Source organism: Panthera uncia (genome assembly GCF_023721935.1).
Source record: "Panthera uncia isolate 11264 chromosome A1 unlocalized genomic scaffold, Puncia_PCG_1.0 HiC_scaffold_16, whole genome shotgun sequence".
In the NCBI taxonomy this organism is placed as follows: Eukaryota; Metazoa; Chordata; class Mammalia; order Carnivora; family Felidae; genus Panthera; species Panthera uncia.
The window spans coordinates 70563-84251 of NW_026057576.1; the positions used below are offsets into that span (position 1 = coordinate 70563).

At 48.7% G+C, this 13689-nt stretch overlaps 1 protein-coding gene and 1 pseudogene across 1 annotated transcript; both read left to right on the forward strand.

Annotated features, from left to right (window-relative positions):
* Window positions 1-404: 404 nt before the first annotated feature.
* On the forward strand, window positions 405-6415 carry PTPN18 (protein tyrosine phosphatase non-receptor type 18). The gene is given in 11 exon segments (XM_049647529.1): window positions 405-436; window positions 764-878; window positions 1706-1775; window positions 1989-2124; window positions 3034-3067; window positions 3148-3258; window positions 3343-3530; window positions 3769-3772; window positions 4142-4715; window positions 5144-5218; window positions 5427-6415. Coding segments are annotated over 11 exon segments (1407 nt in total). The 3' UTR covers window positions 5495-6415.
* LOC125934210 (eukaryotic translation initiation factor 3 subunit F-like) lies at window positions 5691-13439 on the forward strand (annotated as a pseudogene).
* The last annotated feature ends 250 nt before the right edge of the window (window positions 13440-13689 follow it).

Here is a 13689-nt window from a genome sequence, read left to right on the forward strand (position 1 = left end):
TTTATTCTGGAACTAATTTCACTCTACTCCTAAAGTGTGGTCTTTTTTTGGTTCCCTACTGAATGCCCTTATAGTCAGTCAGGTCTCTCCACTCAGGCTGGAAGGAATGTAAATTATTTCTGTCCCATTATGAACATTGCAGGGAATGTTCATCTTATAGGTTCCTAGTTATTCTCCTTTCTTGGGAAGTTATTCTTGCCTAGTTTCATGACATATTTGCTCAGATTATTACTCAGCTAAAAATAGTCAAGGGGACCATATGCAGACTTCTGGAGGTTTGTTTGTTTACTTTTGTTTGTATATCTCTGTTCTTTCCAGGACTCTGCCCTTCAAATTCTAGCTGCCTTCTCCTCCCTTAGCCATAATCTCTGGCTCCTCAACTCGGTGGGATCTCTGGACTCCCCATGTCCTGCAGCCTGGTGACTGCCTCTAGGGAGTAAGCTGGAGTAGTCATAAGATTTAACCCATGTGTTTCCCTTTGTTCAGTGATCACAATCCTGCAATGCCTGTGGTCCAATGTCTGAAAATAGCGGCTCATAAAAAACATATCCAGTTTTTTAGTTGCTTACAGTATGAGAATATTCTGGCCTGTCTTCCTCCTGCATAGTCAGAAGCTCAAGTCACCACTATGTCTGTGTGTGTTTAATCTGACAAGGCTCTGCCAGCTGGCCTGCACTATAGCTGCAGCTGTCTGTGCTTCCAGCAGCAATGCCTGAGGTGTCCTGTGGGAGTGTGGACGTAATGAGCTAGAACTCTAAAGCAGACTGCCCCTCTTCATTCCTTGCCCTTTCTCCCTTACCTTTTTGAAGAAAAAGTGTGAGCGTTACTGGGACCAAGAACAGGAACCACTACAGATTGGACTATTCTGCATCGTGCTGGTAAGCTGGAGCAGAGGTGGGAACAGTGTTTTATGGAGTCTTGAATGTTAGGGAGGTTTCACAGAAGATTCTCAGGATGGAAGCCTTTTGGGCTGAGCCTGAAAGGATGAACAGTTTTCCCACAGCCCCCTCACACTTATTAGTATGCAAATAGTCAGAACTCAATACATGCATTCATTTTGCATTTTAACTATGAGCATGATTATCTTTGTTATACAAATGTGCCTTGTTAAGTTCTTAAAATCCTTATTTCCCTTAATATTTCAAAAGTCAGGAAAATCTGTCACCTCAAGTCATACATACAGTTGGTACATGAGAAGTGCAATAAAACTCTTGTAGAACAAAATAAATCTCTTTTTTTCACTATAAATGAGCTTTCTGGGGTGTTTAATCATATTTCTTCTTTCCCTCCTCCATCAAATGTTTCCTTCAGGAAAGCCATGGGGGATGTTTGAGCTGAATGCCTTTTAAAAATAATGTTGTTTGGGGTGCCTGGGTGGCGCAGTCGGTTAAGCGTCCGACTTCAGCCAGGTCACGATCTCGCAGTCCGTGAGTTCGAGCCCCGCGTCAGGCTCTGGGCTGATGGCTCGGAGCCTGGAGCCTGTTTCCGATTCTGTGTCTCCCTCTCTCTCTGCCCCTCCCCCGTTCATGCTCTGTCTTTCTCTGTCCCAAAAATAAGTAAAAAACGTTGAAAAAAAAAATTAAAAAAAAATAATAATGTTGTTTGACTTTGATTTTTAATCAGAAATGTTTTGTTTTCTGTAAATGTCTTTTGGCACCTGTAGTCTTTGTTCTCCCTTCTCTTCCCACCTGCCCCACATCCTCAGACAAGGGAGACATGGCTGAACACAGACATCATACTCAGGGCACTTTAGGTCACCTTTCAGAAGGTACTGAAAAGGGAGGAGGAGGCTCCCATATGGGGAGAGCTGTTTTCTGTCTCCATTTTCTCATCTGTCAAATGGGCATTAGCAATAGTACTTATCTTCTCAGTTATTATCTGTTGGATTTAAATGAAAGATGTTTAGAATTGAGCCTGACATGTAGTAGGTACTCATAATTTTTTTTTTTTAATTATTTGTCCCTCTTTTCCTGTGTTTCAAGAATGCTGATCTGTGTACCAGCTGCAATATATGTCCTGGCCAGACAGAGGAGTCACTAGCAATCCTGAACATGTGCTCACCATGGCGAAGGAAGCCCATCACCTCCAGGGATATGGCCCCAGGCCCCTCTGTGTCCACTGCAGGTTCAAGAAATGGGTTTTATGGGAGTCTGGTGAGACAGAGGTGATTGGGAGTGGGGGAGGGAGGCAGGGAGGCCAGTGCAGAACTTGGAGCCCGTCTTGCAGTTTGAGTGCCTCTTTTTTTTTTTTTTAATACAACATTTATTGTCAAATTGGTTTCCATACAATACCCAGTGCTCATCCCAACAGGTGCCCCCCCCAGTGCCCATCACCCACTTTCCCCTCCCTCCCACCAGCCATCAACCCTCAGTTTATTCTCAGTTTTTAAGAGTCTCTTATGGTTTGGCTCCCTCCCTCTCCAACTCCCCCCCCTTCCCCTCCCCCATGGTCTTCTGTTAAGTTTCTCAGGATCCACATAAGGGTGAAAACATATGGTATCTGTCTTTCTCTGTATGACTTATTTCACAGAGAGCATAACACTCTCCAGTTCCATCCATGTTGCTACCAAAGGCCATATTTCATTCTTTCTCATTACCAAGTTGGATCCCATTGTATATATAAAATAAACCACAACTTCTTTATCCATTCATCAGGTGATGGACATTTAAGTTCTTTCCATAATTTGGTTATTGTTGAAAGTGCTGCTATAAACATTGGGGTACAAGTGCCCCTATGCATCAGCACTGAGTGCCTCTTGAGAAACCTGAGGCTACACTGCTCACACCACATCAACTGAAATTTAGCATTTATTGGGCACCGACTGCCTGCTGGGGAGTAAGCACACAGTTGATGCTCAACAAATGTAAACAATTAAAAAGCGTTTTCTTTTAAATTGTAATTGGGGGATTCTGAGAATCAAAATGTGCTGCAGGGGATCCCCAGTTAGGACCCTCACTGAAAACCCCAAATGCCTCATACAAGAGGGGTTGTGGGCAGGTCCTGACCCAGCTTACTCTTATTCTTGCTTGTCAGTGCAGGTTGTGGGTGAACAGGTGTCCCGTGCACTGTGGATTAAACAGGTGCTCTTGACCCAGGTATGAATAGGGCATGTGTGCTTGGGTGCAGTGCAGGCCCCATGGCCACCAGGTCCTGCTCATGTGTCCTCTTTCTCCGCCCCACATGATCCCACCTAACTGCAGCCTCTTTGGCGTGGTCTTGGAGATGAGAAAGCAGCGGCCTGTAGCTGTGCAGACAAAGGTGAGAGCCTTAGTCTCCTCAATTCAAGGACACATGCCTCTTCCTCTTGTCTTCCCTTTTTGATGATTCTTCTTCCCCCACGAGGAGGAGTACAGGAACAGGAACCTGGTGGTTCAGAAGTTCTTCTCAGCACTCCAAACCTCCAGCCCCCTTTACCAGAACTTCAAGGAGGTACCAAGGCCTCCTGCCTACTGTCTTCCTGTCCACCATCAAACACCCTCAGAGACTAGGACCAGAGCAGAGGTCTGTGGACACCATCACTGCAGCATCTAGCCCCTGGACTCCCTCTGGGAGCAGGGACTGACTATGATAACTACCTTTGTTCTCCTCCTTGTGACCTTATCAGACTCCGCCTCAGCTTACCCCCCAGAGTCCATGGTGACTTCCATCAGGGGTCTGGCAACTTTCCTCCACGCCTCACAGCCTTCCCCTCCTGTCCTTCCCCAGAATTGTACCCCACTCTATGACGACGCCCTTTCCTTCCGGATCCTTCCCACCACACGCCATTAGCCTGGTGAGGTCCTCAGGCACCCAGCCCTATCTCCTCATTCTTCCCTTTCCAATTTCTCATGCCCAAGGTTACCCTTTCCTCACCCTTTCAACACCGGCCCCTTCCCTGCTGTTCAATTTACCAAACATTCACTGGCTCGCTCTTTGCCTGCACTCTGGGAACCTGCCCCAAGACGACACTTTGATCCCAGAGATCTCATTGCCTCTGCTTCTAAGGCTCGCCTCAATGTTAGCCGTTTCCTTGCTTCCCCGGTCATTAACTTAGCAAATATTTCTTGATGCAGCCCACTTGTCAGGCGTCGTGTCGGGTGCTGGGGGCACAGACCCAACCTTCCTTTGCAGCAGAGATGTCACCCCTCCTCTTTAAGACTAGCTCTCCATCTTGAGGCCGTCCCTCCCTCCCCTCTACAAGCCACTTCCTCATTCCTTTATTCAAACATCTGCACGACAGGACCACCCCGCAATACCAATACGCTGCGCCCTCCACCCGCCAGGCTGGCCCCTTCCCTCCATCCACCTAACTAGCCGGGCCCTCCGGACGCACAGCGAGACGCCCCTCACCCAGAGGCCCCTCCCTCTCGCCTCGGAAACCCGCCCGCTCCCCCGCTCCCGACCCGCCAGCAGCCTCGGGCGGGAAGGAAGCTGGCGGTTTGCGCGCCGCGAGCGCTCCCCACCCCCTCCTTCCTCGAGCTCGGCGTCTTCACTTCCTCCCCGCCCGCCTGCCCGCCCCGCCCGCAGGAGCATCTCGGCGCCCGGGTCCCCGGCTCCCGCTATGGCCGACACCGACACGTACGCGGTGGTGCAGAAGCGCAGGGCGCCCCCGGGGCCCGAGGCGGGGGCGCGGGGGCGCGGCGCGGAGGAGGCGCCGCTCTACAGCCAGGTGCTGCCGCGCGCCAGGCGGCCGCAGGCGCGCGCAGAGGAGGCGCAGGGGGCGCCGCCCGGGCTCGGTGAGTCCGGGCCGCCGGGGTGTGGGCTGGGAGGGCCGGCGCCCGCCTGCTCCTGCGCCAGACGGCGTGTGGCCGGTGTGGAGGGCCCCGCGGCCTCGAGGACCCCCGCCCCTAAGGCCGGCCTGGTCACGGCCAAGGCTGACGTCGGTGCCTCTCCGGCCGCGCCTCTGGGACTGTTGCCCGCCCCGGCTCGGCCGGAAGTGCCCCAGGCCTAGCCGTGGCCCTAAGTCTGGGTCCGTTTCTCTGGCGACACCAGCTCGTCCGGACGGAGGTGGCCTTTGGCCCCGCCCCTACCGCGCCGGCCCCCAGGCCCCCACCCCCAACCCCTGGGAGCTTGGAGGATGAGGCTCTGCCCCGGGTGGGTTCCAGAGCTCCACGGGGCTGCCTGAATCGATCCGTGGGGGTGGGGGGTGGTTTTCTGCCCACAGTTCTGGCTGACCAAAGCCCCGCTGGGCCTGACGCCTACGAGGACGTGGTGGATGGAGCTCAGACCGGTGGGCTAGGTAAGTCAAAGCCTGGGTTGCTGGGATACCGCAGCTTGGACTGAAAACCAGGTGTTGGGGGTTTAGCGATAGTGGCATGGGGCTCCCACTCTCCGAGTCCTGTGGATGTGGCTGCAGTAAATCACAAGGGCCTGAAGGCTTGAGGATGACCTTCCACACATGTCCACACCTCAGCTTCTCCACGAAACCCACGGTGCCCTTCTTCCAGGCTTCAACCTGCGCATTGGAAGGCCTAAAGGGCCCCGGGACCCCCCTGCTGAGTGGACCCAGGTGTGAGTGCTGCACCCCTGCCTGCCTGTTGCCCCACATGGGCACCTGGACTGCTGACGGCCATTCTCTGCTGTGCGAAGTGTTGGGAATGGGAATGATGGTCCTGGATCAAAATAAAAGTTTCTCAGGGTGGAAATATGGGGCTTTGCCCCAGTGATTATAGCATTCAGGGCCTGAGGCTGGGGGAGGTAGCTGGGAGATAATGGCTAGTGAGACCACACTGAACAGATTCAATAATAAACATCAGGATGGGCCCAACCCCAGGGTACTAGGCAAGTTCCCCCAGGTGTGAAAGAGAAGATGGACAGATGGGCTTCTGGAAACTGCCCCCATCACCACATAATGGACTAGTCATCTCAGTATCTGAGTCTCCCTCGCTCAGACATTCAGCTGGACACAGAGAAATGGGTGGGCCCTAAAAAGGACTGCTGGCTGCTCCTCCCTGCCCCCCACCATTTGGACAGATCCACGCCAGGCATAATAACCAAGCAGACTGATTTCAGACAGGTAAAAAATCCCCAGATGGGTTACTCAGTCAGATGGGCCCCCAATCAGGACAAATACATAACCATACACCTAGACAGCCAGATTTCAGAGGATAGTCCACAGCCGGATGGATGGACCTCCAGTCAGATTAATCAACCAACACCTTGACAGATCACGCCCAGCAAGAGAAACCATCAAAAAGACCCCTCTCCCAGATAGGCAGCTAGCCAGATACCAGTCAGATGGACCCCTAGGTGGACAGACTCCCAGACAGACATAAGCAAATCCTTAGCTGAACAGACACACAGACATCCTCTTAGCTAGACAGACCCACCCCCAAGTGGGCAGACTGACAGACCTAGTCAAACAGACTCCCAAGTAGCCAGATGGACTCCTAGCCAGCCAGATAGACCCTTGATTGCACAGACACCCCAACCAGGCAGATAGGTGGACTTCTAGACAAGTGGTTAGTCCCCACCAACTCATCAATTCCACAAAGCCCACAATTTAGCGGACAGATTGATGCACCACCATCTGGGAAGACTTCCAGGTAGATCCCCAAGCAGTCAGCAGGCCAGAAAAGTAGATGGACCCTCAGGTAGATAAGCATCCTAAGCTAGACAGATGGCCCACTGTCCAGACCATCTACCAGCCGGGTGTACGTTGCAAATCAGCAGGTCGTTTGAATAGGCTAGATCCCTGCTAGCCGATAGGGCCCCATTGGATGGATGAACTTCTAATCAGACACATGACAGATGACCCCAGCCAGACAGTGAGACACTATGCCCAGTTAGAGATAAACGGACCCCCAAGCCAAGCTGGACAGATAGAACCCAAACCAGAGGAACAGGTGGACCCCCATCTGGAGAGATGAATGCACCCCCAACAAGTCAGACCCTATTTAGACAGACCCTAGTCAGACAGAAAGACCCCAAACCAGGCTGATTCTGAGCTGCTCACAGAGACCCCTAGCCAGACAGACCCCCAGCCATTGAACTGGATGCCAGATGCACCAGTTTGGCACAAATCTATGGCTAGTGAGACAGACATCTAGCCTCACAGACAGATGGACTGACCCCAGACTGACAGATCAGTCTGTAGCCAGATCGGCTGATAAACCTCCAAGTAGATAGCTGGATAAATGAACTCCAGACAGACTGAATCTCAACTTCACAAGATCCTCAGGAAGACCCCTGGCTAGACACAACCACAGACCCTCGGCCAGAAGGATTGCAGCCAGACAGATCTCCAACTAGGCAGGTAGACACTCTGTGAGCCAGAGAGATCTCCAGCTGGACAGACAAAAATGAGCCACCCAGACAAAACAAACAGTCCTTCATCAAGATAGATTTTAAACCAGACAACCCCAGGTGGACAGAAAGACGAGTAAATTTATACTTGATGCTCCTAAACCCTGATCTTGCTCTGTGAACCTCTCTCTCCATCTTATCTTCCTAACAATGTCTAGTTCATTCAGGTGGATTCCCAGCCACTCTTCCCCAGCACAGTGCCCTCCCAAGGCTATTGGAAAGTATCCTGTGTCTGTGATGAGCATGGGCCACTGAGGCCTTCACCTGCCGCCTGCCACCTGCCCAGCCACACCCACACCGCTCACAGTTACTGTGAGAATTCAGTAAAAGAGAGAATATAAAGATTTAGTTCAGGAGCTTATGCTTGATAAATGTTAGACCATAATCATGTCTGGGCCCCTGTATTCAATATTGGTTCTGAGACAAGTCATTTGCCCTTTGAGTGTTGGTAAAAGGAAGTGAAACTTGCCTTGGTGCTTGCTGGCATTGGACTTAATTTGTCAAGTGCTGTAAGGTCTCTGCACAAGATGCAGTGAACCAGCAGAAGCCAGGAATTTGCAGAGAAACCTAGGGATTCCCCAGTTTAATGGGGAACGGGAGGCCAGCATCACCTGGAGTCCAAACTGTCAGGCAGAAATTGGAGCTGACCTTTATGGAAAGAGGCAGGAAGGGAGACCCAAGGCTGCTGGTAAAAGAGGAAAGTTGAGGTGTCATTTAGAGTATAAACTGGCCTCACCAGCCAGTTCATTTGGCTCCAGAGACCAGAAGGGGAAAAACAGCAGTATCTTGGAAGAGAAGCAACCCATGGCAGAAGGAAGAGGCATATTTCCCTCCTCAGGGGAGGGAAATCCATGCCAATTAGAGTATTGGTCTCTGGGGTCTGTTTTGAGACCAGTACCCACTCAGCCCAGTTTCCTGCCAGACACTATGACTATGGGGTACAGTAGACATTTGTAGGTAAGATTTTCTTATTGACTAAGTCTAAGGTTGAACTGTTTTTAATTCTTAGCTGCCCATTCAAGACTGAATGAAGGGTTTTCCTGCTTTGATTATCTGAGGAAGGTGATCAGCAACATAGAAAGTCTGTAGGCTTGCAAGGCAGAACATGCAGGAGAGTGTTGGGTGGGGCCATTTCCATATTTTATCTCATTTAATCTGTAAAATAATATTTATGAGTAAGTATTGCCACCGATCCCATTTTGCAGATGCAGAGGAGACTCAGAGAAGATGGCTGTTAGTTTGAGATTCACACCTAGATTTAGGTCTCACTGTTTGGTGGTATAGAAATATATGGCTCTTAGCTACAGAAGCCCTAAATCATTAAATGAATATAAATAGCTAGCACTGAGTGCTTGGTATGAACATGGCCTGAATGATTAATCTCCAGAGCAATTCATGCACACAGGTAAGTTTGTTATCCCCACTTTACAGAAGCCATGAATAACTGCAATGAACACAACATCATTTGATATGTCTTTAAGTTGGCCTGTATCATAGTGATTAATAGCTTGGATTCAGTCACTTACTAGTGCTATGATTTTGAGCAAGTTTTCAGTTTCTCTCTGGTTCAGTGAGTTTCCTACTCTGTAAATGGAGGAAAATGTTACTTTTATCACAGGGCTACCACACGAATGCTTAATCAGAGCAAGAGTGAATCTAGATTTTTTGTAACACACATAGAAAAGGAGATTTCTTATTTTTTCATGGATTATTCCCAAAATAAAACAATTCTAGATAGTCCTAGTCTTGCTTAGGAGTTGTATTTTAAGTCAGTGGGCAGAAAAATGGTTTACTCATCATAGGTTATTGAGATAAGTAGTCGTTTAGGAAAAAAGTTTGAGCCATACATCATACCTTAGAGCAGTACAGATCCTAAAGGTATCAGATTTAAATATAAAATATTAGGGACGCCTGGGTGACTCAGCCAGTTAAGTGTCCAACTCTTGATTTCAGCTCACAGTTCGTGAGATCAAGCCCCAGATTGATTAGCGCAGAGCCTACTTGGGATTCTCTCTCTTCTCTCTCTCTGCCCCTCCCCGAATCATGCTTTCTCTCTCTCAAAATAAATAAACATTAAAGTATATATATAACATATTTATATATATATAAAATATTAAACCATAAGTATTAGAAGAAATTATGGGAAATTTTCCTTATAATCTTGGACTGCAGCAGTCCTTGCTAAGTATGGAAAGACAAATCAGAAGCCCAAAAGAAATGTAAATAAATTTTAATACTTAAAAATATTTCAACCTCACAAAAATTACCGTCAGCACAGTCAGAAAATGAATGACAAATGTGAAAAAAATTTACAACTGAGATCAAACAAAAGGCTAATTTTCTGACATAGAAAAAGCTCCTAAGAACTAAGGCCCAAAGCTCAAAACAAACATAAGGTCAATATATGAATTATCTAGTAAGTGATAATTGTTTTATTTATTTTATGGCACATTTCTCTTATAATATACAACTTGGTCCAGGGGACATAAATACTTAGGAAAATATGAGAAAGATAAGTGTTTGTTAAGCCATACCAGCATTCAAATCAATTTCAGATGTTTTAATAACTGCAGACTGTCCAAACATAAACACAAAGTGCATTTGAAAAGTGATTTCAGTGGGATGCCATAGATTTCAAACATACCTACAGCCTTGTAACCTTGCTTTAAGGAAGACTTCTCCAAGAGATCTGTCCTGGGGCGCCTGGGTGGCTCAGTTGGTTAAGTGTCTGACTTTGGATCAGGTCATGATTTCATGGCTCATGAGTTCAAGCCCTGTGTTGGGCTCTGTGCTGACAGCCTGGATCCTGCTTCAGATTCTGTGTCTTCCTCTCTCTCAGCCCCTCCCCTGCTTCTGCATGTTCTCTCTCTGTCTCTCTCTCTCTGTCTCTCTCTCTCTCTCTCAAAAATAAACATTAAGAAGAAAAAAGAGAGGTCTGTCTGTCTTTCTGTTCTGGGATTGACAACTGACAAGGTTAACAGGCTGACCGCCATGACCTCTTCAGCCCCAAGCGCTACTTCAAATACCAGAAATAAGAATTTGCATATTATTTCGCTTAACTTACACTAGAGAACAAGACCCCAGTTTTAAAAATTTCTGTGTGGGGCGCCTGGGTGGCGCAGTCGGTTAAGCGTCCGACTTCAGCCAGGTCACGATCTCGCCATCCGTGAGTTCGAGCCCCGCGTCAGGCTCTGGGCTGATGGCTTGGAGCCTGGAGCCTGTTTCCGATTCTGTGTCTCCCTCTCTCTCTGCCCCTCCCCCGTTCATGCTCTGTCTCTCTCTGTCCCAAAAATAAATAAAAAACGTTGAAAAAAAAAATTAAAAAAAAAAAAAAATTTCTGTGTTCCCCCATGGGTTTAGCAGAGTTTTGGGTCAGTGAATATTTATTGAAATTAATAAGAAAGGAAGACTGTTGGTGAGAAAGAGCTCTAAAGTATAACTGTGCCTGCATTTGAACAGAGCCTCAATTGGGGTTAGACAGGGCAAATGCTCTTATATTGAATACTTAAACAGAAAGAACTCAAAATGCTTTCCATGGGGCTTTGGCAAAGACCAAGGCTCTTGCTGTATATTTTCCATTATTCTGAATTGGAATGCATTACAATGTAAGTATTTTCTCCTCTGAGTTAATAAATACAGTTAGTAACTCCTGCAAAAGGGAGCAGCCACTTTTAAAGATGTCACTGAATGTAATGAAATTTAGTCAGAAGCAAATTAACTGGATGCCTTCCAAAAGTACATAAAAAGATATCAAGACTTTTACCTGCAAAAAGTAACTGGGGGCGGGGGCCTGGGTGGCACCTGGGTGGCTCAGTTGGTTGAGCATCTGACTTCGGCTCAGGTCATGATCTCCCGGTCAGTGAGTTGAAGCCCCACCTCAGGCTCTGTGCTGACAGCCTCTAAGTAACTAAGTTTGGAAGCTGGTTGCCAGGGAAACCAACCATATGATTAAAGGGTTGGAACATTCAGCCCCACCCCTGACCTGCTGTGAGGTGAGGTGAGGTGGTACCTGGAGATTATTAAATCCAGTCACCAATGGCCAGTAATTTAATCAGCCATGCCTACGCAATGAAACTTCAAAAACATCCCTGAACTGCCAGTTTGGATAGCTTACAGGCTCGTAGACCAGCATGCATCCACATTCTGGGATGGTGACACGCCCTAAACGCCATAGGGACAGAAAGTCCTACATTTGGGACTATTCTGGACCTCACTGTATGTATCTCTTCATTTGGTTGCTCATTCATATACTTTGTAATAAATCCTTAAACTAGTAAGTAAATTGTTATTCCTGAGTTATGTGAGCTACTCTACCAAATTAATGAAACCTAAGGAGGGGGTTGTGGGAACCTCCAATTTATAGCCAGTCAGCACAGGTAACAATGTAGACTTGAAATTGGCATCTCAAGGGGGCTCTCGAGAAGATGGTGGCATAGGAGGACGCTGGGTTCACCCTGTCCCGCTGATCACTTAGATCCCACCCACCTCTGCCTAAATAACCCAGAAAACCACCAGAAGACTAGCAGAACGGACTCTCTGGAGCCAAGCGTAGAGGCCCACGGAAGAGGGTAGGAAGGGTGGAGAGGCAGTGTGAGCTACACGGACTGGTGGGAGGGAGCTGGGGTGGTGGAGGGGCAGCCCGCCTGGCAAGGCAGAGCCCCTGAGTCTGACTTGCAAAAGCGGAGGGGCCGGACTGCGTGAGTTCTGACAGCCAGCGGGACTTAACATCTGGAATGTTAAAAGTCAACAGCTCTGCTCGGAGAGCTGGAGGGCGAGAGGACACTGGGAGGGAGAGGTGTTGAGCCCCGGAGGAGCTCAGCTCGGTGGGGGAACAAAGGCTCTGGCCAGCGCCATCTCCCTCTCCCATCCCCCAGCCGAAATCCCAAAGGGAACCAGTTCCCCTCACGAACTTGCTTGCACCACGCAAACACCCAGCGCTGTGCTTCTGTGGATCCATCCCTCCAACAGGTCTACCTGCCTCCCTCCCAGTGCTGCAGGGCCCCTCCCGCTGGGGACCACCAAGGGCAAAGCAAGCTAAGCCTGCCCCTCCCACCCCTGTGCACTTTGCGGATCCACCCTGGCTGATATGCCAGATCCCATCAAAGCAGCACCACAAGCCTGGCAGTGTGCAAGTAGCCCAGACAGAGGCCACACCACTCCACAGTGAATCCTGCCCCTGGGACAGGGGAAGATAAGGTACACACCAGTCTGACTGTGGCCCCAGCGGTGGGCTGGAGACAGACATTGGGTCTGACTGCGGCCCCGCCTGCAAACACAAGTTACTCCAGACAGCACAGGGGAAGAGCCCTGCAGTTCTGCACCATTCCAGGGACTATCCAAAATGACGAAACAGAAGAATTCTCCTCAAAAGAAACTCCAGGAAGTAGCGACAGCTAATGAATTGATCAAAAAACGATTTAAGCAATATAACGGAACAAGAATTTAGAATAATAGTCGTAAAATTAATCGCTGGGCTTCAAAAAAGTATAGAGGACCTTTGGAATTCACTGAGAACATGTATGAATCATATAAGAAAGCCCAAATGAGCTCATCCTAGCCTGGGATGCTTCAGGCCATGACATTACAGAGGACTCTGTGCTGATCCATGAGTACTACACGGGGAAGCCCCCAACCCCATTCACCTCATTATGGACATGAGCCTTGAGATTGGCCATGTGAGCATCAAGGCCTATTTCAGCACTTTAATGGTGTCCCTGGGAAGACCAAGGGGGTGATGTTCTTACCTGTATTAGTGAAATATGCACATTATGACTAAACACATTGAGTTGAGCTGATCATGGAGTCCTGTTTTAGCCCCAACCAGGTGATCAGACTCTCAAGCGACTTTCAGCAAGTATGAGGGACATCGGCTTGCATATAGGATGCCCTGAGCACAGTGTTGCAGTATGCAGAGGATGTGCTGTCTGGAAAGGTATCAGGTGACAATACTGTGGGCCACTTCTTGATGAGTCTGGTTAACTAAGTGCCCAGGATAATTCCCGATAACTTTGAGACCATGCTCAATAGCAACATCAATGACCTGTTGATGGTGATCTACCTGACCACTCTCACACGGTCACAGATTGTCCTCAGTGAGAAACTTGTAAACCTTCAAATGGGCCCTAAGCAGTACTCCTAGCAGGCTTGGCCACCCTAGGACCAGAATGGAGTGAAACAGGATGGTTTCCTCATGGTTTGAGTCAGACTGAGTCAACTACTTGTGACTCTAAATAAACATAGCCTACCTTTGTAGATGAAGAGAGAGAGAGAAACTAGAATATAAAGGATTCAGCCCTAGAACTCTGCCAAATGGCAGGGGAGCAGCTGAAACTCACTCTGGATCAGAGGGACTAAGGAGTTCCATGATTACCATTTCCCCTCCACCATGACAGCATGGACAGGAGT